The sequence below is a fragment of the Leguminivora glycinivorella genome, chromosome 18 (genome assembly GCF_023078275.1).
Source record: "Leguminivora glycinivorella isolate SPB_JAAS2020 chromosome 18, LegGlyc_1.1, whole genome shotgun sequence".
Lineage (NCBI taxonomy): Eukaryota > Metazoa > Arthropoda > Insecta > Lepidoptera > Tortricidae > Leguminivora > Leguminivora glycinivorella.
In genome coordinates, this window is record NC_062988.1 from 16,177,769 (window position 1) to 16,200,693 (window position 22,925).

General features: G+C 37.2%; 1 protein-coding gene across 1 annotated transcript; it reads left to right on the plus strand.

Moving 5' to 3' along the window:
- Nucleotides 1-561: 561 nt before the first annotated feature.
- LOC125236049 (ommochrome-binding protein-like) lies at nucleotides 562-22,717 on the plus strand. Its single transcript, XM_048142739.1, has 2 exons — nucleotides 562-878; nucleotides 21,565-22,717. Exons 1-2 carry the CDS (start codon nucleotides 848-850, stop codon nucleotides 22,485-22,487), a joined length of 954 nt encoding a protein of 317 aa, XP_047998696.1. The 5' UTR covers nucleotides 562-847; the 3' UTR covers nucleotides 22,488-22,717.
- The last annotated feature ends 208 nt before the right edge of the window (nucleotides 22,718-22,925 follow it).

A 22,925-nucleotide genomic window follows, 5' to 3' on the forward strand; every position in this document is an offset into this window, starting at 1 on the left:
ATGAAGTATATGGACACTTCCGGCAGGGAACGTCGCAAATAATTTCGTTTGATATTACGCGTGACTTCACCGAGTAGCTAAAAATAAATCCGTAAGATCTAAAATGGTTTAAAGGCATTCGCGGTCCGCGTATGGAGTGGTACGGTCGAGTGCAAAAACATCTACAAGGCAACGCTTCAAAAATATACAGAATATTTGGCATATGAACCGACAAAATTTTTTTGGGGATTTGTAGTGTCATTTCCTCCCATTTATTCCTTGGAACCTTGGTCTTAGGAGCCAAGGTTCTAGAGATACGATTTTTTTCCTTATTCATACAAAATTAGGTTACATTTAAAATTAGTTTATTAACTTGTAATAAAAAAGGCCCATGTGTTCGTTTTATGCTATAATTTGTAAGACCATCGAACAAGTTAAGCATTTAACACCATAGAAAAACAGTTACGGGGCTTGGAATATCACATTTTGGATGATTTAGGAAGAAAAATAAAAAAAATCGTATCTTCAGAACCGTGGATCCTAAGACCAAGGTTCCAAGGAAGAAATGGGAAGAAATGACGCCAAAAACCCCTAAAAATTTGTCGGTTCATGTGCCAAACATCCTGTATACACTGCCTTATTGTTAGTGACTGTAGAGTGTATAGATACATTTTTGGAACATTGGATTGTACTCGCCTGTACACTACTGTCCACACTTCGCCTGTCGCTTGGCACTTGTCGCTTGGCACTTTTTGTCGTTTAGTTCGAGCGGTATTTAAAGTATGAATGGGGTGTAGTGTTATCGTGGTCGGCGTTTCTGATGGACGTGCGTGTTGTTTAATTGTTTGTAATAACTGCGTGAAAAACAATGAAGATGAAAATTGCCGTGGTTTGTGCAGGTTTGTTATAGTGTTTGCTTTACGTTTTCATTTATCGTCAGTGGGTTTTAAGTCACTATTGTGTATATGTGTACTTGTCAATAGATTTTTTTTTTTATATCAAACGGTTTATTCTTAGGTGAGTACTTTAAGAAATAATACGTTCTGAGTTCGTTTGTTTTTATTATCGTAATAGATATAAATTAAATATTCACAAAATTTATGACAAAAACATATCACAAAAAAATATCGTATCGCTTTATGCGGTAATCGCTGCGTGGAACGCATGCGATTTAACTTAATGTAGAAAATGAATGAGCGTAGGCACACCAGTGTGCAAAATAGTGTGCAGGAAAGGAATCGCGTTTAAGGCTGCGTTTAGCGTTTAACGCTGCGTTTATCGCACTTTCTACTAACGCGTGTCATTACAGTCTTTGATGATTATTTCGCCAAGTAGGTCCATTCATGGCAACGTCCTTAATTTTATTAGACACATTTTTCCTCTAGTTATAGTTTGACGGTTAAAATTGTAACTTAAATAATATTCTACAGGTTTTGTTCAGATTCATTATTCATATAACAATCGTTTTCAATTTCTATTCTATTGAAGAGCCGTTAAAATTAAGGCAGCAACATTTCAAACAAATATTCAAGTACATATGTATGAGTACAATAGGCTACTTGACCCTTTTTCAAAGTATGTCTTATATTATTAATTACTGTCTAATTAAACCAAAAAAAATAGTACCATATTTTATTACGACTTAAAAACCCGCAAAAAAATTATTTAAAGTTTACTTTTACGTGATCAGGCAAAAACAACATCAGCCATATTAATCTATAGAATATCTATGACATGACGTCAGTATATTTAGAAAAAAATATTTCACATTGTCACACCCGTCAACCACTATGAATTTTAATACAATAGAGGTTGCTTCTATGGAGATCAGATTACTACCTCTAATTTCCATAGTTGATCTGAATTATGTGACGTCACTCCATTGGCCAACACCGTTTTCGGAGTCCATAATTTAAAAAAAACATACACACATATTTAATTAAAAATACGCAGTCATCACGCACTTTTAATGCCCGCAATCTATAAATATTGATTTCTTAAGTCAAATACTACAGAAAACAATAACTTGATGTGCTAAATTCGATAAGAGTCTAGTAGCCTATACTATACGCTGAAAATTAAAAGTAGGGCAATATTGATTAATTGTGAAGTGGGCTATGACCACGTAAATAAACTTAGCTACAGTCACGCAGGACATGCTTCATTAATTTCATTATATGACGAGTTTGTATGATATTCAACGTGAAGAAATATTATTATGTGGTTAGATTTCCTATATTTTAACCCCCGACGCAAAAACTACGGGGTGTTATATGTTTGACGTGTCTGTCTATTTGTCTGTATGTCTGTCTGTCTGTCTGTGTGTGTGTCTGTCTGTGACTGGACTAATTCCAATAAGGTTTAGTTACCGTTCGGGTTGGAAGGTCAGATGGCAGTCGCTTTCGTAAAAACTAGTGCCTACGCCAAATCTTAGGATTAGTTGTCAAAAGCCAACCCCAGGCTTCTTAACGCAAGGAGAATGATGATGTCACCTAAATTTTCATCAAAGAATTAAAATTAGGGTTAAGAATTGAAATTAGAATGTTTAGAACTTTTTTAGAAACACGTCATATTTATACGAATATACGTGATTAGCCGATCCTTCGCCTGCGCCGTACTTGTAGGAGTCTCTAATATAAATAACAATGCGTCAACATCTTTAAGATAGGAGATATGAGTAATGTACGAACGATTACTATCATGTGCGTAGGAAACCTACACGTTTCATAGGCGACGAAGGTTCATTCCTAGCAAATGGGATAATGATTTTCCTCTTTGTAAACGATAAAAAACAACATTTATCAGCATTATATTGTCTTCCGTTACCGCGATAGTTACTCATGAAATAAAACTATGAAACGGATTATATCGCGTATAATGAATTTAAAATTCATCCCGACGTTTCGAACTACTACTACTACTCGTATACTATTTTATCAACTCAAAAATAATTGTAAGAATTTAGAATTGAATCACACTGCTTTGAGATTACCCCTCCCAGCTCTTAAGAACTACTTAAAAAAATCATTGATGTTAAAGGCTTATTACAGAGTCGAGGACTATTTGACGAGTGTAGCAATTCATATTATCTTTTTCTTCTATGACAATTTGATATAAGAAGAACGACGTATTATTAAGCAATAATATAATTTATTGAAATTGATTTCCATAGAGTACCTAGTCTGTTCATATTCTTTGATGAATACTGAAATTGTATGTTGTTATTTAATGCATGTTAATTATAAGATGTAATGTTTTGAAAAGAAGTCTTTCTTGCCGGTCCCATAGTGTACCCCCTCCCAACTGCTGAAATCTTCTCGAGGTTCCGGCGTAAACACAAATATGCAAAAAATAAATATTTCACCAACGCACGAGTGTAGAAAATCACCAAAACACAACAAAAAAACACCAACGCGAAGAAAACACTCGTACTGACTGTAAAACATTAAACAGAATTAAATCAAAGAATATAGGTAAAAAAAAATGTGGAATATGTCAATAAAAATGTTACTGAGACATTCGAACCATATCGCACCTAGAGCTAGACGTGATAATAAGAATCTCCATTTCTAACAAGCGTAATGGTGCTAACATTGAAACTATGACTCTTTGAACTTCCCGAAAGTCCCATCTAAATAAAAGCCAACCGTCACTTACGACCTTGTCTAAATAAATGCTGTATATTGAATTACTCTAAAGTCTAACAAAATATAACCTCGTGAGTGGAAATGTGTTCGTCATTTGTCTTTATCCATTCAAATGCTTTACGCTATGCAACGCATAATTCACGTCACATGTTCTAATGTGACCGGTCAGATGCATTTTGAATAAGTCTTGATGATAGTCTTCCTGAAGGTCGATTTTTGAATTTTGAGCGCTCGATTTTAAGTGACTTTGATTAATACTATCTCCACTACTCGGCAATTTAATTATTTTAATAGAATTTGAAACAAGTGGTTCATAATAGTAAATAGATTTGGTTATTGGTTTGGTTTGGTTCACAATTTTTATCGCCCATTTCAATAATTCCAATTCGTAGTTTTCTACAGATTTCAACAGAAAATTTACATGATTATGTTCAAAAAAACTAAAACAAAGCGTACAACTTATTAACTAGAATAAATAAATCTAAAATAGGCCCTTGAGGTAGTGTACCAAGAATGCAGACGACATTTCCTCGTTGTTGTGTGTAAATAGTTAAAAAAAAAAAGTTTTGTACACATAATTATGTAATTAATAGTTATTTGTTATACAAGAGTGCAAAGTTGTATTTTAACTCCGAGTGTGGAATTGAAAAACGAGCATGCGAAAGGATTCTTTAGTTGAACCACGAGCGAAGCGAGTGGTTCGAGAATAGAATCCTGAGCTTGCGAGTTTTTCAACACACGAGAAGTAAAATACATTTGCACTCGTGTGTAACACAAATTTTTTCCCCTCACTATAACGAGGAAAGTGCAACGCAAGAAACGCCTTTATCACTGCTTCCAGTAGTTCCACAGGTGGTAAAACATCTTCATCACTAGATTAACCCACTTTTATCAATTTTAAAGCAGAAAATTTGCCTCTATTCAAGGTCAAATTACTTCATCCACTAGTGGATAAAATGCGTTTTTACCCGCTGGTATTAAAGGACAAAACACGTGTTTCCGAGCTAGTGAGGGGAAAATAAATAAATATTATAGGACATTTTTTACACAGATTGACTGAGCCCCACGGTAAGCTCAAGAAGGCTTGTATTGTGGGTACTCAGACAACGATATGTATAATAGATAGGTAATTAGAATTGTAAACAGAATGAATCGCGTATAGGTAAATAAGTTTCAAGACTGACCTTCTCCATTCGAACTTCGACGTTGTCCTTGTGGTCTATGGAGAACGGATTTTAAAATTTATATACGCGAAGTCTCGTTTACAATTTTAATTTAAATAATTTAAGTGAGTGACGGTGCATGTATTATTATTAATTAAGCAATGTATATAATGTATAATAGACAATACTGTATGGACCTATAAATCCCTGCATATTAGTAATTGTGCAACTAACCGAATAGCTTATTACGTCATAAACCATCTCTAATTCCATATTATATGTAACCAATGACTCGTAATAATCCCAAATCCGACCGCGCAATCGGAGATCACGGAGATTAAACATCAGTCAATAGATATTACACACATTTATTTAGAAAAATGCAATATTCTTTTTGGAAAATATGTTACAAACATACACATGCCTACATACCAATTTATAATTATAACTGGTTTTACTGTACTCAAAATAAAAATATCATTAATTTAAGTTTTTGCCGTTAAGGCTTCGCCCGCATTAAACTCGAAAAATGATGAATGCACCGTACAAACGTGCATTTCCCATTTCAGGGAAGTGGTGAGTTAGAAAGAGACAAAAAGTAGCCTATGTCACTCTCCATCCCGTCAAATATCTCCACTTAAAAAACCACGTCAATTTGTCGCACAAACAAATTGACACGCACTTTCCCATTTACAGAGTGGGGCCTGTAACAAAGGCGAAGAATTGAACTCTAGGCTATTCTCCTTATACTGATCAACATTTGTTCGGCGACTTTTAAAAATAACATGTATTTTGATTTTTATCACCCTTGAAAGTTTTTTCTAAGAGGTAATGTATTGCGAATTCTGTTAAGTCTAAAGTGTGACAGACAACGTCAATGACAACAATAATGGCGTACATTGAAGCTAATATTTATTTTGTATGAAAAATTAAAAATTTAAAGACTTCATAATTTTTAAAAGTCACCGAACAAATGTTGATCAGTATAAGGAGAATAGCCTACAGTTCAATTTTTCGCCTTCGATACAGGCCCCACTCTGTATAATATTAAAAAATATTAATAATAAATATAAAGTATAAAGTATGGATGAGCAATTCCCGTTGTACATTTGGATCACGTCTCCGATTTGGATAAAAATTGGTAGGCTGATAAGAGTCCGTGATGCTGAGCAAGATCCACTAGGTTTCCCAAAATGTCCTATGTAGTTTGTATGAAACCTTCCTTTTTTGTTACCAGATTTCTATACATTTTCGGTAACAAAAAAGGAAAGTTTCATACAATCAACCTAGGACATTTTGGAAAACCTAGTGGATCTTGCTCAGCATCATGGACTCTATCAGCCTACCAATTTTTATCCAAATCGGAGACGTGATCCAAATGTACAAACTAAACGGGAATTGCTGGGATACGCATTTCACTTCACCATGGGGTCTCATCCGGAACATCGTATAATTAATGTCAAACCCAAATCATAGATGGCGCTACGTGCCACGATTAGCCATTATGACTTATTTATTCAATAAATTTAAAGGTCTCAAAGGTATTATTTTAGTCTCATGCATTAAGAATATCATTAATTTAATACACAAATCCACAAAAACACGAATTCAATGCAATATTTTTCAAAATTCGAATCTAAAATTTATTACACGACTGAATACAACATCAGCAAACCCGCATTGAACGTTATTGAGTCGTCTAAGTATTATTACCTCTCGTCACTAGATGGAGTGACTGTGCATAACGTACGTGATATAATTAGAATAGCCACTTGAGTGCGGGCTAGTCATACGCTCAAAAAACCAGTGTAAGGGCGCTCTCCGGAACCATGATCTTCTTACGCGTCTGGACGGCACATTTTAGACTGGTTACGTAGCCGTATTCAACTCGTGTGCACTCCGTAACCACATGGTATCGTTAATGAAACTTATGAATGAATGGCGTTGTTGGTAAAACGAAAAGCAATATGTGAATATGTGTGTGTGTATTATGCAATAAAAACAAGGTGAGACAAAATTGGGGTTTTTAAGAGGCCTTATTCCTAAAGACGAGCGTTTTTTGCAAAATAGAACCTTTTTCATTCAAAATTATAAAGAAACTATAAATGATTATTAAAAAAATGATAATGTTCCTAAAAGTACATATCTTAAGCTAGAAAGTCAATTGGTACTACTTTAAAATATGTCTTTTTATACTTCCGAAAAATCAGTTTTTTCGGAAGACGTTTTCAAATTTCGTAGTGGAATAGCTCGTTTAGAATCGTGATTGTGCTGTTAAAAATGTTATTTGGGGTAATAAATGATCACAATCCTATTTGTTATATCCTGTACGAGTTAGCTAATACTTTGACATTTTAAGATTTACTTGAAATGGTGGATAAATAACCTTCCGTATCCTCCCCATTTTTTCGATAAAAAGAGGTTTACATTATGTATTTTTCCTGCGATTCCTGCATTTTTTGTAACTCTTAAATAATATTATCCTAAACTAGAACTTCTTATTTACCTATAAAAAAAAATCATACATATAAGACATACCTTTCTGTCGATAGATATGTTTTTAAAACACCTAAAATTCGAATAAAAGACACTGTGCTAACGTGAGCCCGCTCAGTCTGCGCCGAGCGCTCGAAGACAACGGACCTGCGTTTGATCGTCCGGCGCACCTAGCTTTCGTAAGCAGCGCGATAGTTCCGAGAAGTGCCGTAAACTGCGACTAAACAAATCTTGATCCTTTTTACACCTTATGCAATTTTAGCATTCGACATGCTTTTCATATGATTTTGGATTTTAAGTTATACGTGAAGTTTGTTGAGAGTTTGAATTATTATTATATTTTGGGACCAGGATGAGGTTCTGGTTCTCATGGTGATGGAGTCAGGCAGGAGATGTTCAACAGAACTGCTATTCTACTTATCATAACTCCACCATGTTTGGGCTCATTAGATTTGGGCTGATGAGCACCATCGATCTAGATGAGGTCCAAGGTCTCATGATGGAGTCAGGAGGTGGTCAACAGAACTGCTATTCTCCTCATCATAACCCCATCATATTTGGGCTCATTAGATTTGGGCTGACGAGCACCATCGAACTAGATGAGGTCCAAGGTCTCATGACGGGGTCAGGAGGTGGCCAACAGAACTGCTATTCTCCTCATCATAACCCCATCATGTTCGGGCTCATTAGATTTGGGCTGACGAGCACCATCGAACTAGATGAGTTCCAAGGTCTCATGATGGAGTCAGGAGGTGGTCAACAGAACTGCTATTCTCCTCATCATAACCCCATCATGTTTGGGCTCATTAGATTTGGGCTGACGAGCACCATCGAACTAGATGAGGTCCAAGGTCTCATGATGGAGTCAGGAGGTGGTCAACAGAACTGCTATTCTCCTCATCATAACCCCATCATGTTTGGGCTCATTAGATTTGGGCTGACGAGCACCATCGAACTAGATGAGGTCCAAGGTCTCATGACGGGGTCAGGAGGTGGCCAACAGAACTGCTATTCTCCTCATCATAACCCCATCATGTTTGGGCTCATTAGATTTGGGCCGACGAGCACCATCGATCTAGACGAAGTCCAAGGTCTCATGATGGAGTCAGGAGGTGGTCAACAGAACTGCTATTCTCCTCATCATAACCCCATCATGTTTGGGCTCATTAGATTTGGGCCGACGAGCACCATCGAACTAGATGAGGTCCAAGGTCTCATGATGGAGTCAGGAGGTGGTCAACAGAACTGCTATTCTCCTCATCATAACCCCATCATGTTTGGGCTCATTAGATTTGGGCTGACGAGCACCATCGATCTAGACGAAGTCCAAGGTCTCATGATGGAGTCAGGAGGTGGTCAACAGAACTGCTATTCTCCTCATTATAACCCCATCATGTTTGGGCTCATTAGATTTGGGCCGACGAGCACCATCGAACTAGATGAGGTCCAAGGTCTCATGATGGAGTCAGGAGGTGGTCAACAGAACTGCTATTCTATTCATAAGACTGCTTGCACTTACATTGACATTATACTTTACATAATGCTATCAAACCTAATGAAGCGTTGTTTTATTACCTAAATCTCAAAACCCTCTAAATAAAATATGTATAGTAAGGAAGGAGCAAAAATTTAACCGCAGGCTTTCCAAACCGACGATGTTTGATCAGCTACTTTTAGAACGAACATGTACATAATTTGATTTTCACCCTTTCAAATGTTTCTAAGACGCAATGTTTTGCACAGGTCACGTCATGCACAGTTAAACTGTGGAATGAATTGTTGCCAGCGGTATTTCCGGACCGATGCGACCTTCAAACCTTCAAGAAAAGAACGTACATCCATCTTAAAGGCCGGCAACGCACCAACACTTCTGGTGCTTCGGGTGTCCATAGCCGGCAGTGATCGCTTACCATCAGGCAACTTGTCTGCTCGTTTGCCTCCTATCCCATAAAAAAAACGTTTAATAATTTTTAAGAAAAAAAAACCGCCGCCTTTTGGGTTCTGATGAAAGCTACTTGCAAATGTTGGATTATGTACAAATACATACATACAATCACGCCTGTATCCCATAAAGGGGTAGGCAGAGCATATGTAGAAATGTGTAGGTATTTTTTAAAACTGCTTTTAATGCTTTAATTATTAAATTGTTTAAATCGGTCCAGTAACGACGGAGATATCGAGGAACAAACAAAAAAAAAACAGACGAATTGAGAACCGTCCTTCCTTGAGAGATTTGAGGCGATGGTTAAAAAGTGACACAACATCATGAGCAGTTCCACTGCACCAAATGTCACTATTCTGGACGTAAGTGCCTGCTGTTCTTATAAAAATATGAAAGTCTATAACTGTGCCGTTTAGATTTAGGGAGTTCCCGTCTGACCATCATCAACAGTTCCACTGCACCAAATGTCATTGTTCCGTACGTAAATGCATGCTATTCATATAAAAACACAAAAATCGCTATATGTATGCCTTTCAGACTTGAGGAGTTCCCTGGATTTCTCCAGGATCCCATCATCAGAACTGGGTTCTGATAAAAATGGGACCAATCAGTATGCATATACATTCAATAAAAAAACAGAAATCACTATTAAACTATTCTCTAATTTCCAGTTCCTAACTAAAATTCTCCTAATAAAAAAAAAACAAATTGATCCCGATACAAACTTTCACCCCCTTTTTCCCTCTACTAGGGGTCTAAATTTTCATAATCGATTCTTATCTCTTCGAAATTTTGTTAATGCAATCTATACAAATTTCGACTTTCTAGCTTTCGTAGTTTCGGCTCAGCGGTGTTGGTTGTTGAATCAATCAATTAGGAAACCTGTATTTATATATGTATATGTAGACTACTATACTTTTACTACATTCATACACCTTATTTACTACTACCATACCATGAACAGGAAATTCCCCGTATAAAATTGAAAATTATGTTATTATACCAATTTAATTCAAAACTATCAAGATTATTTGTGTCGGCGTTGAAACGCGCGTTGAGTTGCAGGTGCTCGCGTACCGAGCGCCAACGCCATCTATCGATGGCCGTTTCGTGAAATTGATGAGCGCTCTAAGGAATAAGGAGTCTTAACACACTGTGCCGCACGGGTGCCGGCCGGCGCCGCGGCGGTGCGGACACGAGTACACCGGACGCGTCTGTGTGCGTTAGCAGGCGCACAAATAAAGTGGCTTTCTGCGGGCAGCCGAGCGGCACCGCCCCCGACTGCGCGATGGCAATAAACACAAAAATCACAAATTTGAATTCGTGCTTGCCTACCTTATCGTGTTAGTTCTTCATTATTAATAAATAATTTTAATTGTTGAATGTTGATTAGAACTGTTATCTGGGACATTTTTATTTTTGTCAAAGTTGTACACCCGACTTTTTTTTAATTTGGAAATTTTTATGTGGTTTCCACTCAGAATCGTGAGCTCTTTCACTCCTAATAGGAGAAAAAAGTCTCCCAAGTTTTTTCCCATTCCGTTACCATTTTTTCATACATTTTGTATGGCAGTAACGGAATGGAAGGTTTGAAAAATGTATGGATATCTTAAGACATTTTTTTTACTTCCTATCAGGCAGGATCGAAAGACCTTGAGATTCTGAGTATGAATCGCGTAAAAAACACCCATGTTACAAAAAAAGAGGGGTGAACAACTTTAAAAAAAATGGCTCATCTGGCCGGCAGCCATAAGGCCATAACAGATAATAGTAATTATGTGTTGAAATGAAATGAAAATGAAATATTTATTTTTCAAGTAGGCATATTACAAATTACAATGAACATATGAACGTCAAGTTTCAGTAAATAACTAATTTCGGTGTTTTTCTCAATTTCATGAGTAAAAAAGTACTAGAAAATGAAATAAAACTATGGAAACGGATTAAATCGCGTATAATGAATTTAAAATACTATATTTACTACTATTTGTTTTTATTTCTATACTGTATTTTAAATTCATTCATTATACGCGATTTAATCCGTTTCCATAATTTTATTTCATGAGTAACTATCGCGGTAACCGAAGACAATATTACTCTAGAAAATGTTTTGTCAAATACCTAGCTAGTAGCTACATTACCTTTTATTTTTTATATTAAGTACATGTATTTGTTTACTTAATAATATACATTTCCATATTTATAAATTGAAATAGATATCATACACGAAAGGAAAAACGACACTGACGACGCGACGGTTTTTTTCCCACATTTCTAATTAACTACGCGCCTGCTTTCGAGTGCTTTAAATTTTAATAAACCAACGCATTCTTTGATTGGGGGCTCGGGCCTCTCAAGGTCAGTGCAAATGTGATGCGTGTAGAATAGGTACTTGTATAGGTAGGTAGGGGCGAGGGGCGCGGGGCCGCGACTAAAGCAAGGAACACACTACGCGGACGTCCGTCGTGAATCGACCGCGGACGGGGATCTGGACAATGGAAATTACACATAACCGTGCAAACTATCGGTCGACGGACGCGGTCGTGGCCTTGAGCGCACGGACGTCCGATCGAAATCTGGCTCGCTCAAAGATCTTTACACGGGATAGCTCAATCACATTTTTTGCCATACGAAATTTAACCTTATTACTGAAACAGAAAGTCGATCGTATCAGACTAGCGAAAACGGTCTACATGAGAGGGCACTGTTTGGGCTGGTGTCCCTCTCGCACGTGTTGCCAGTGTTAATGAGGTTCCCATATTAGTAGTATTTTTATCTGTATATTACCTGACTTTATAACTTCTTATTTTATTTTAATGTTATATTCAATCTAGGGTTTCGATATATTTCAAAAAAATTGGAAATAATTATAATGTAATTATTTTGATGCCAGTAAATCAAAGATATGTATAATTAAAAAATATGTTCAAATGGGTATTAGTAGATTTGGTAATAACTTTGAAAATTGACTGGTATCCCCAATGTATGACAGTGATGACGTCACTGACTAATGTTGACATTGTCAATAAGTGCGAGAGGGACACCAGCCCAAACAATTACCTCTCATGTGGACACACTTTTTGACCTAACTAAACAATCTAGTTTAATAATTCTAAATCTATGGGCTCGCTGGATGTTTTGTTCCGTGCACACTGTTCGGTCGCGGTCGCGGTCGTTTTACGACGGACGTCCGCGTAGTATGTTCCTAGCTTAAATCTTGTTCATTCACATCCGCTTGCATGTGTCGCGGATAGAGCGAGTACGTAAGGGCCCGCGCACACGGGCAACTGTTGCTGGCGACTTTTTTGTCGCGACCATGGCTTAGTATGAAAGTGCGCACACGAGGCGACGCAACTTTTCATACAAATACGAAAGTCGCCGAGCAACTGTTGCCTCCGTGTGCGCGGGGCCTAAGCGGCGAGCACACATACAAGCCGCGCGGAGGCCGTTTGCCACCCTGATGTATACCTCTTTTAATTAAATCCGCAAAAAATATTTTTCATCATTTTCATACATAACAAATGAATTTATTAGTGTGAGAGACCCTTACGAATAACATTCAAGTTAGTGTCAAGTGATTGACTGCACATGTCAAAACAAAAAACATTAGGAATTGGTCACACACGTGTTCAGTAATTATCTTTGGTAAAGGCAGTCATACACATGTTCAGTAATTATCTTTATTTTTTTAATAACTCGATAACCGTAAGAGTTAAGTTTCTTAGAGACATTAAATTAATTTGATCTTCCCTTAAAGTTAACGGAATTCAATAAAAACAGTGTGTATAACAAATAACAATTTTATTTACATGATTTATTTTAACTTGCATTAATATGCTGTTCTCGAACTTATTGTATCGATAAACTACCTCTCTCTAGTCGATCTGTGTCGATACTGTCGATACTAACCCAACGAAGTAACTTTTCTAAGACGTCACCAGGTCACCACGCGTCCTTTTCTTTAGGGTGCTATAGAAAAGGATACCTATAGTTTTCTTTGTTCTTATTTACTGACAGACTTGTTTGACAGATTATATCAATTTATAGAGCAATCAATTTGATTTGTGAAACTAAATAATTTGTTATTCATGTTACCTACTTAAAACTGGAGTTTTAACATTTGGTTTAACAAGACGTCCTTACGAGGTTATATAAACAACAATGTGCCACAGGACTCATAATGAAACGGCTCAACAAAATAATACCAATAATAATAGGTGCGTGTTATATTTTACTCAGCAGCCGGCGTATCCGAAATCCGAATGGCAATTGTCGACACCATATGCAGACATAAATGTAGTCTAGCTCTGTCGCGCAAGTACGCAAGAGCTATAATTAGAGGTAGATAGATACAACGAAACAAATATTATCGTGAGCACATGTGCATTCGACTACGCACACTGATGAGGGGACCCAGCGCGTACGTACATTGCGCACCACCTGCACGCACACATACAAACCGCGCGGCATACAATCCACTGGTAGGCTATGTCTACAACGCCATCTAGTAATGTCTGACTTTAAACGTGCACATGACGTTGTATGTTTAGTGCGTGAAAGCTAAAACAGATGTCGCAAGATGTTGCAGTTTGATGACTATTTCGACGTAGGATACTGATAAGAGTTTTGTTGGCCACGCGTGGCTACTGGCGCCATCTAGCTCTCTGAGTGTGGATTAAATTTAGTACACAGGTCTAGAATACTTAGGACGGCGCCCATTTTTAGTATGGGGTTAAGTATCTGTACTAGTATTATTTGATCTGTGACTTCACCAAAGCTTCCCTTTCGTTGAAATTTAAGCCAATTAAGTGTCACAAAGCTTTCTCATTAAACACACACCCGAAAACGACATATTAATTAAGATAATTAACATATCACTTATCGCATCCGTTAAATTTTACCAATGCAGAATTTAAATGTAAATGAAAATTAACAGATTGTGTGCATAATATACCTATATCTACTTATCTACTTTTTTTAAGCCCTTTGTATCCAAACACTACTTTAAAATTGTACGATTATTACGCATCATTAAAATTGCAAACGGGCCTTAATCGCGTATAACCACAGAATATATAATAGTACAAGTACAGAAGGCCCACTGCTTTGATGTTCACCAAATGCCGCCTTTTTAAATGCCTACAAAATTCTAACAAAGAAACGAGCCGCACGTGCGCAGCGTCGGATGATAGGGTTGCCTATGGATTAAAACGAATTAATTCTCAGATAAAATGTCATACTATATATTCAAGTCTTGGGTACTTTCTAGGTATATATACAGTATTTATATATTTTTGTTTAAGCCTAGCATCACAAGCGTTATTGAACTTTTCCGTGGGACTTAATCAATAAGATCTGTGTAAGATTGTCCTATTTTATTCATGATGTCTATTTAACTATGCATTATTAGTCACTCCACACGTGGACATCGCATATGAACCTTAAAAAAACTCGCGACGTAAAGTAACAATAGAAAGTGCGAACGTGCGTTCCGTGAGAACGCGCGCCACCCCTGATTAGGCCGCGAACTCGCGGCCGCCAGCATGTACTTGTAGCGCGGCGATACAATCGCGGAGTGAGCCGCCCCTGGTATAACTAAGTACCTATTTTAAACTAACCCGGACCGTCGGCTTAATAAGCTGCGTCACTATCCACTAGACTATACCGGTCGTCACAATACGAAAAGACTTTTCCCTGACCCAATATGTCTAACCTACAGGTTCGTATGAAAAATCGATATAATGCCATTAATGGCAACCGCTCCATCAAACATTAATGCTTCCGTGACGATCACGTGGCGTTAATGAGCCAATATCCTTTTAATTTCTGGGCATTTCGATAATGGCTGAGCTTACGTTATTTTGCGATGGTGACTTAAATACTATATTATTATAAAATACCTACTTGTTACGGTTTTACTATAAATGATAATATGTTTTGTATAGTCAATATGCATGTATTAGTCTTAAGCCATAGTAGTTAAGTTAGATTTAAGTAAAAATTGCAGTGCCCTACAGGGTTTCATAGCTGACCAAATACAATGTATAACCTATGAAAGCAATAAATATACTGATTACTGATTACACAACAGTTTTCTCACATAATTGATCAAAACGACGCGAAAGTCTACGGTTTAGCTTGATTTGCTTTTTGTATGTTCGGGTGCTCTCTTCTACAGGTCGCAATTCTCAACCAATAAATTTAAAGTCACACACAGGTCGAACGAGATTAATTAACATTATTCGACCTGTGTGACTTTTGATATGTGTACAAAGCGCGAGAACTTAAAGTGTTAAATTCTCGTGAATGTATGCAGATTTTATGATCAACCAGTTTTTTTGTTAATTCAGATTTAAGAAATTTTGTTAAATGCGGAAATTTCTATATAGAGCTTAAGTGCCAATAGCGTATATGGCGCCTAAATACTTCATTATTACTGTGTCTGTGTTTTTACTGTGAAAGTGTGCACTATATTGACCAGTGACATTAGTGACGGAAAATTTCGCTGGCTTGGTTGAAGTCTTGGTGGCTCAGTTGGCAGAACGCTGGAGTATCGATCCAGAGGTTGTGAGTTCAAGTCTCACCCAAGGCAGACATTTTCAACTTTTACATTTATTCTAAGCCTAGTAGCATCGATTGCAGACGTTTCTGGTTATCAGAAGTTAATAACAAAAAATAAAACCGCCTTCAAAAATAAGCGCAATAATCTAAACATCCAAATTATAAAGAAATCAATTATTTTTGTAGTCGGTACCAGCCCTGTTCCTCATCTTGCTATTGCCTGTTTGCCCCACCCAACCATATCCAGGCTGGCCCCGACTCCAAAAATAATTGATTTGTTTATAATTTGGATGAATTGGATGTTTAGATTATTGCAATACGATAAGAAATCTGAATTCAAAGGTTTATTATTTTTTGCTTTTTAGTTTCTCCGTGTTTTGTAATGCGCTTATTTTTGAAGGCGGTTTTATTTTTTGTTAAAAAGTTTATTTTCTCAAACATGCAATGAAATAAATTGTCTTTGCGTTCCTTAAAATGGGCTGGGAAGTATCGCTTTTTGGGCGCAACAACTCGAGAGGACTGTAAAGGGATTTCATATTATTTTTTAGCAAAGTAACTTTTTTTTTATAAAATATTGTCCCTTAGAGCATTTTTTTTATTTCATTGTATGTTTGAGAAAAGCACTATACATGCCTCGGCGTGAAAACGGATTCCCGGCCTCGTATCCCTATCCGGCCTCGCTCGCACGCTCGCTCGGACGTATATACCCACTTGGCCGGAAATCCTCATTTTCCCGGCCTCTGATGTAATGTACTATTATTTGTTGATTTTTAGTGGTTCCTATTGATATTAGAATAGAATAGAATAGAATAATGTTTATTCAGGCAACACACACTATTGCATTACATAATAACAAATAAAGTACAAAGAAACAATTATAAAATCTAGAAGAAGAAAACAATACAAACAGATGAAAAGAATATGTGAGGCTGAAATGGTCTCCACTCAGCAATGCAGTTGGCACGACTAGGCGTTGCCAACGGCGCTGGTATTCTGTGGAGCCAGCGAGGAGTGCGGGACGGCATATTGTATCAGTCCGTCCACTGATACATATTATTATATGTATCAGTCCGAATATATGTACAGTAGTGAAATAATTATCCTTTAACTCATAACCATTGAGGAGTTTACCTTCCATCATCAGCTCAGCCACATAAAATTATTACCATCAGGCGTAAATACTGGTGTACCTTTGAAAAATACACTTAAAACATTACATGTGCCTATAACATTTGAAGATTTCCCTCGATTTCTCCAAGATCCCATCATCAGACCCCGACTTGGTGCCAATGGGACCATCTCGGGGCTATACCCGTTCGAACAAAAAAAAAAAATTTTGAAAATCGGTCCACGATTCTCGGAGATATCGAGTAACATACATACAAAAAAAAAACATTCAGTCGAATTGAGAACCTCCTCCTTTTTTGAAAGTCGGTTAAAAATGTGTGCACTATATGTCTACATAATAGGTTTTTACGCACTCTGACCACACCGCATCAACGCACTCTCGCGTGGTGAAATCAATTACGACCACTATTCTCGATTTATACACATTTATTGTTATTTAGAGCCCTCTGTGTCAAACTGCTTAGTAAAGTGCTTCGTCCTTTAATTATTTATTTTAAGTTAGGTATTTTTTTATAGCCAAATGTTTTCCATCCCTGTTTAAAGTATGCGTGGAACAAATAAAGCTTTTTTATTTTATTATTTATTTATTTATATGCTCCTTAAGATTGCTGCGGACTCTAGGTACCTATTCTATTCTTATGTTCAACATTTTAATGAGTCAACTATCATCCCAAATGACATAAACAGTAACTCGAGTCGGAAAAACCAACTGGTCAAGGTTTTAATCCAGCTACGGAAGTAAGACACACAACTTTTAATTACTCAATAAAGCCGCCAATCTATCGCTAATCCTTCTCAATTGGTTAATGGAAACACTTGGGAAATATACCTTCTGCACGTCATTCGCTTATTAGCTTAGGTTTATTTACGATATTATGGACCTTGGCTCAATCAAAGCATGTGTAAACTGTACAGTCGAGCGAATTGTAGCTCAAAAACATCTTAACAAACCACCATTTCAAATATTTAGAGACGTGTACATACATACATACATACATACAATCACGCCTGTATCCCATAAAAGGGTAGGCAGAACACATGAAACTACTAAAGCTTCAGTGCCACTCTTGGCAAATAAGGGGTTGAAAGAAAACGAAACTGTGACATTGCAGTGACAGGTTGCCAGCCTCTCGCCTACGCCACAATTTAACCCGTATCCCATAGTCGCCTTCTACGACACCCACGGGAAGAAAGGGGGTGGTGAAATTCTTAACCCGTCACCACACAGGCACACGACGACGACGCCTAAATAATATATGTTAGAGTAAAAACACCAGGATACCACTATTAATTATACAGTTTATTAAACGGAATCTCAAAATACAAGTTCAATGACAAGCTATCTTCAAGTGACGCTCTGAGTCCGTCTGACGCCATTTTTGACAGCGATGCTAGTGAAGGGGACGTTCGACTAGTGATGTCCTTATACTCGACCATTCTGACCTTGACCTTTCGTCCCGAAGGTCTCTTCTATCCATGCTGCTGCTGATGACTGCCGCAGTCAACACAGCCGAAGCAGGCTGCGCTTCCAACTGATGGCGGTAGACTTCATCTGTTCATTTGTTCTTTTCTTTTCTGCGGAGTGAACAAGAACTTTGTATACTCCAGCTATACACTCAGGCCCTGGTCCTTTGAAGTGATTAACTCGAGTACCGTTGGAAACGGCCGGTGTAGTTTAAGACTAACTTACACCAAGATATGTAATTTGTCTCATTTTATAGTCGAATCAGAGTAATGACATAACTAACTCAAGATTGCATGACCAGACTAGCCTAGTACAAGTAAGTCAGATCATTTTTTTTTTTTTTAATTCCACGGCCAGTAAGGCTTTAAAACTATTAAGGTGCCAATGGTACGAAAACTACATGTTTTACCGCCATGATCGATACTATATATTAGTCAAATTAATTATGTAAAATATATGACATATAGCGGCGGGCAGGTAATTACCGGTGTACAAAGCACCATCCAATATTTGCTTGTAAATATCTTTACCCATCAATACATTTCATTTCAGGCAAGTATTATGTTCTAAGTAAGACCTTACGTGAGCGGTGCATTCCAAACTAACCGCTAAATATAACAATGATGATTGGCGTTGTTAAAATAGCAAATACATGGAACAAACTCACAGTTGGCTCCGTCACTGTAGGCTGTGAAGCTCCCCGCACGCGCAACAACGCGTACATCAAACTCGTGAGAGGTGAACATGACACACTCCATGCGTGAGCATAGCCGCCTTCTAACACAGCAAGCAGCAAGAAAGCTCTTAATCTGAGATTAATAAGGCAAAACATAACTCGGTTCTTAATCCGGTGTGCATATATGTAATGACAACTCAGTTCTTAATCTGAGACTAATAAGGCAAAACACAACTCGGTTCTTAATCCAGCGTGCATATATGTAATGACAACTCAGTTCTTAATCTGAGACTAATAAGGCAAAACACAACTCGGTTCTTAATCCGGCGTGCATATATGTAATGACAACTAATGTCTTAATCTGAGATTAATAAGGCAAAACATAACTCGGATCTTAATCCAGCGTGCAACTTGTCTTATTTTTCCCGTGCCCCTAAATAAGGTAATCACGCTTACTATATATACCATTATTAAAATACATTTCAGCCAACCAAAAATAATTTTATGAAACTTGGCTTATTTTTCCCGTGCCCCTAAATAAGGTAACACGTACCATTATTGAAATACCTACAGTCCAGCCAAGCAAGAATAATCATATGGCACTTGGCTTGACTTATCGAGGTTTCACTACATTCAAATAATGTAATATTTTATCTATCATTGTTCACTTACCAAATGGTTCTTGACAAAGATATTTATATATCATCATCAAAATATTATTATGTTAATATTATTATTATTTTATCAACATTTTTGATGAATTTGTGCCATGTAATATAGCAACATGTTTCCTCATTTAGAAAAATGCAAGATCATACAGAGTTTATATGCATAAGAATGTCACTAAGACAGATTTCAAAATACAGTCCCCGGTAAAGTGACAAAACTTATAGTAACAAAAGAGTTGTCAAAGTTTTCTTATGCTTATTTACTCATCCATTATACTAACCTGTAGTGAATTTAAAATGTATTTACTGTCAGCATACTTACATAAGCCAGATGCAATGGCACAATATTATTGAGTAGGATAAATACCTTATTCCATGTCATTCCGGACAAACTTATTTTTAATATGACAAATAGGGCAAGATAATGATCATCTCTCTTTGTAGATCATAAAACCCATAAAGTCACATGTTATAAGGAATCATTTAGGTGCCATTTAGATTGAAACTTATCTTATATTCTGTTTCACTGTGACACCGTGACAATTGTCAATATATCACAAGTAGGTTCAATATGTATTAAGTATTCTGAAACATATCTGGAAGCACAAAAACACAACACACAAGTGAGCTAATGATTATTCACTACTGCAGCCCCTCTATATATACTGGTAATACTCTTTGCCCGGAGCAATTGTGAATGACAACTTGGATGTTGATAATTTCAGCCCCAGAGCACGTGTTTGGATCACTTTTACTTCCGATTTCACACTCATTATGATCAAATATTACTCCAAAGTGTGAATATCTCGTAAACTGCAATGGATACTTTTAACTGTAGTATATGGTGCTAGTGTCTTTACTCGTCGAATCAGATCGACTGGTGTTAATTAAATACTGTTGCACAACAATAAAAGGTTATGAGCGCGGCGCGAGAATGATGACATTGTCAATTTCGGACAAATTACATAGTACGGGCGTATATGGGTAACTTAATATCGCGCTTCTGAAACCGTTAGAGTAAAAACACCAGGATACCACTATTAATTATACAGTTTATTAAACGGAATCTCAAAATACAAGTTCAATGACAAGCTATCTTCAAGTGACGCTCTGAGTCCGTGTGACGCCATTTTTGACAGCGATGCTAGTGAAGGGGACGTTCGACTAGTGATGTCCTTATATATATTATTAGAGACGTGTAAATAATATATTATTAGAATGTGCAAAGATGTCTGTGAACTTGACCGTATACTCGTAAGTACCTATATATTATTAAGTATCTTATCTACGTAAAATCGTGACACGATGCGTTTATTTACTTGTGACTTAAATCATCCTCATTGCGTTATCCCGGCATTTGACACGGCTCATGGGAGCCTGGGGTCCGCTTTGACAACTAATCCCAAGATTTGGCGTAGGCACTAGTTTTACGAAAGCAACTGCCATCTTCCAACCCGAAGGGTAAACTAGGCCTGATTGGAAAAAGTCCGGTTTCCTCACGATGTTTTCCTTCACCGAAAAGCGACTGGCAAATATCAAATGACATTTCGCACATAAGTTTCGAAAAAACTCATTGGTACGAGCTGGGATTCGAACCTGCGATCTCCGGATCGTAAGTCGCACGCTCTTACCGCTAGGCCACCAGCGCTTAGCGCACGCTCTTACCGCTAGGCCACCAGCGCTTAGTGAGAGCGCACCAGCGCTTACTTATGACTTAAATATTGCAATACAATTATAATTCCTGAAAACGATCGAATAGTTAACGCAAGCCTTGACGCAAGACGATACTGCTGCGGCTGCTGTTAAAGCGTTAGTAATCCTTTTCTTTCTTATTTCCAGCTCTCTCCTTGCTGGCCCAGCACACGACAGCAAACACCACCGACGTCACCGAGATCATCGACGTCGCTCCGGAGGACATTCACAGCTCCCCCGAGTACTGCGCCACCTGCGTCAAGCTCGATTCCCTCTGCTACAACCGCTCCTACCTCTTCGAGCTCACCGCCAACTTCAGAACACATATCGTCGTCAAGAAAATGGGCATCCTAAGATCTAACAACGTTCTATACTACAGTTTCGAGCCGAAACTTGAAGATCCTGAGTACTTCAAAGTTGCATACGTCTCTCTAGACACACCAGATTTGGTTAATAGTACCATCAATGACGGGAACACACATTTGACTTTTAATTTCTCAGTCTTTGATTTCAATCAGAATGAAAATAAATTATATCTTGGTGGCTCTGATGGTATATGGTCACTTGCAAACGCTAACACCGATCGACCTGTTCTAAGATTTTTTGCTGCTAAAGGTCATAAAATTACTGATCTTGTTTCAAAGGATTATGTTTATTTTACAGAGACAGATACTCAAGGGATAATTAAAGATAAGAATGGTGACTTCTTCAGAAAACTAGAGAATAAAACCATAGAGAGTTTTGTTTTAGATAAAGATGTCGAGTATACGGTGGTTTATTTACATTCTACTGGGTTATATGCTTTCAATAGCAAGACTAATGAAGATGTTAGGTTGTCGACTAATCGTTTCTTCAGAGGGCTAACAGTAGACTTGGAAGGGATAGTATATGCGTGGTATATAGATGGGATATATAAAGTAATTCTAGACAGTGTTTTGGCACACTCGACAGTAGTAAGAGTTTCTGACATAGAAGTAGGTGCTATGACGTTTGATAACTCTAATAATATAATTTATTCAAATGGAAAGTCTTTGTATAGGTTGACTAAAACAGATACTACCAAATGTTAGTTATCCTTTGATATAGTATAATCATAAAACTTAATAAATTAGTACAAAGAAGTCGGAACCTAGTTCTCTCCCACTTTCTATTAATGTAAAGAAACAGCACAAAGGAGTTAATAAGTTCTAATATTATATTATACAACCTGTTTTTATTGAATTCCGTTAACTTTAAGGGATGGTTCTTTGGATCAAATACAATTAATTTCTCTAAGAAACTAGCGTCTTAACTCTTACAATTATCGAGTTATTAAAAAAATATTAATAATTACTGAACACGCCTTTACCACTTCCCAATGTTATTTCTTTGACATGTGACATGTGCCGTCAATCACTTGACAGTAACTTATAACTAACTTGAATATTATTCTTAAGGGTCTCTCACACTAATTAATTCACTTATTATGTATGAAAACAATGAAATTTTTTTTTTGCGAATTGAACTAA